Raw genomic sequence first — 2,500 nt, forward strand, 5'->3', positions numbered from 1 at the left:
ATAGGGTGTCATTTAGGAAGCAACCCTAGGCAGTATCCTCACAAGGGACCAACTTTTTCACAGGGGACCAGTGTAACAGTATCCTCCACCACCAGGGGGAGACTCCCCTTCATTAACAGATAGGCCTCAAAGGGAAGCTTGAATTATGCATGGCCATAATATAACCACTGATAGGCACCCTTCCTCCCCTACCTCCCCAGAGATGGCTTCTAATCTATGGGTAGCTAAAACAGAAAGGGCTGGATTTCCTTTTCTTTCCTGGAGGACCAGGTATTTCTGTATTCAGATTATGAGATGCTAAAAGTGTGGCTTTCCTGTATGTGAGTGCATCGCTACACTAGTCCACAGGTTTCTTCTTACACTGGCACAGACCATCTTTGCACTGGTAGAATTGTCTTTCCTGATTGTCTGCATTAAGGCAATGATTAGTTTAATGGTTTTGTAATGCTTGGCTGAAATAGAGAGTTGCCTCATCAGGTCATAGACTGGACTGAACTGGACACTCCTAAAATCCAATCATTCGTCCTCAGTAGGATAAAACATATTGAGACGTATATAGTGCATGGAACTAGTCCAGAGGATTCAATTAGAGCAGAGCAATCGAATCACTGACCACTGCTGCTCCCTAGTGGAGCGAGCATGGATGAATCAATTAGAGTTAATCGATTCTCCAATCAATTCCCTTATTGAGTCGTGGAGAGTCATCCTCAGTAATGCTATATACGCACCACTGAACTTTGCTTAGCCAATCACAGGCCGTTTTACTCAGTGCGATTGGCTTGGGCTCCAGTGAATCGATGGTTTGGGAGTTAGTCGATAATGAATGGGCTGCTTGTTTAGACTTTGAGGACAGCTGTTTGTGTTTAAGTTCGGATAGCAGGGAGTTTGTGGGAGAGTAGAAGGTGTTGGTTAATTAAGTAAAACAACATCAAATAGAAGTAGGATATCTCTCTTTCTTCTTCCTTCCTTCTCTCTCGCTCTCTCTCTCAAACCAATGTTCATTGTAAGGGCTTTATTGGCATGCCAAAGCAAGTGAAATACATACTGAACAAAAGGGAAACAAACAGTAAAAAATGAACAGTAAACATTACACTCTAGAAGATTACAGACACTACAAATGTCATAGTATGTATTAAATACAGTGTTGTAACGATGTGCAAATAGTGAAATTACAAAAGGGAAAATAAATAAACATGAATATGGGTATTTACAATGGTGTTTGTTCTTTACTGGTTGCCCTTTACTTGTGGCAACAGGTCACACATCTTGCTGCTGTGATGGCACACTGTGGTATTTCACCCAGTAGTTATGGGAGTTTATCAAAATTGTGATTTGCTTTTGAATTCTTTGTGGGTCTGTGTAATCTGAGGGAAATAAGTGTATCTAATATGGTCATACATACGTAGGCAGGAGGTTAGGAAGTGCAGCTCAGTTTCCACCTCACATAGCCTGACTTCTCTTGAGAGCCAGGTCTGCCTACGGCGGCCTTTCTCAATAGCAAGGCTATGCTCACTGAGTCTGTACATAATCAAGTCTTTCCTTAAGTTTGGGTCAGTCAAAGTGGTCAGGTATTCTGCCACTGTGTGCTCTCTGTTTAGGGCCAAATACCATTCTAGTTTGCTCAGTTTTTTTGTTAATTCTTTCCAATGTGCCAAGTAATTATCTTTTTGTTTTCTCATGATTTTGATTGGGTCTAATTGTGTTGCTGTCCTGTGGCTATGTTCGGTCTGTTTGTGTATGTGAACAGAGCCCCAGGACCAGCATGCTTAGCAGACTCTTCTCCATGTTCATATCTCTGTAGGTGATGGCTTTGGAAGGTTTGGGAATCGTTTCCTTTTAGGTGTTTGTAGAATTTAACAGCTCTTTTCTGGATTTTGAACATTAGTGGGTATCGGCCTAATTTGGCTCTGCATGCATTATTTGGTGTCTCTCTCTCTCTCTCTCTCCTCTTTCTCTCTCTCTCCTCGCTGTCCTCTCACTGTCTGTCCTCGGTGAAGACAGCTTCTCCCTTCCTTGTCTTGTTTTTTCTCTTCCTTTGTCCGTCTGTTTACCTCTCCTTCCGTCCTTCACTCGTTCCCCTCAAACAGTGAACAGTTTCTCTCTTCTTTTCCCCCTCTCCTCTTTTGTTTCTTGCAGGGCACATCAGATCCTCAGTGTGTTGTCTGGGACTATGGGAACCCGTAAGTCATTTTTACTCTGTCTCCAGAAGCTCGCATGCAGACACACATGCTCTTGGTTAGCTGCGATGTGTGATGTGTGATGTGTGATGTGCGATGTGTGATGTGTGATGTGCGATGTGCGATGTGCGATGTGTGATGTGTGATGTGTGATGTGTGATGTGCGATGTGTGATGTGTGATGTGTGGTTTCTTCACTTAATTAATAGAGTGAAGACAATTTAATGAAGAGCCACGGTGTTAATTGAATATTTCAATGAAACACGTAATTATTTCTATGCTCAACCGCTCAAAGGCAGTTGTTTTATGTATGTTGTTTGTCTT

The 2,500-nt window shown here is 42.4% G+C and overlaps 1 protein-coding gene across 3 annotated transcripts in view; it reads left to right on the forward strand.

The window, feature by feature from the left end:
- Positions 1 to 2,500, forward strand: part of LOC115128812 (adhesion G protein-coupled receptor B2-like) — a 147,083-nt gene that overhangs the window by 10,509 nt on the left and 134,074 nt on the right. For all 3 annotated transcript variants that reach the window (XM_065017917.1, XM_065017918.1, XM_065017919.1), the window contains exon 2: positions 2,137 to 2,180. In XM_065017917.1, the coding sequence (XP_064873989.1) occupies positions 2,137 to 2,180 (44 nt within the window). The remainder of the gene's footprint in view (positions 1 to 2,136; positions 2,181 to 2,500) is intronic.

Source organism: Oncorhynchus nerka, linkage group LG4 (assembly GCF_034236695.1).
Source record: "Oncorhynchus nerka isolate Pitt River linkage group LG4, Oner_Uvic_2.0, whole genome shotgun sequence".
NCBI lineage: Eukaryota > Metazoa > Chordata > Actinopteri > Salmoniformes > Salmonidae > Oncorhynchus > Oncorhynchus nerka.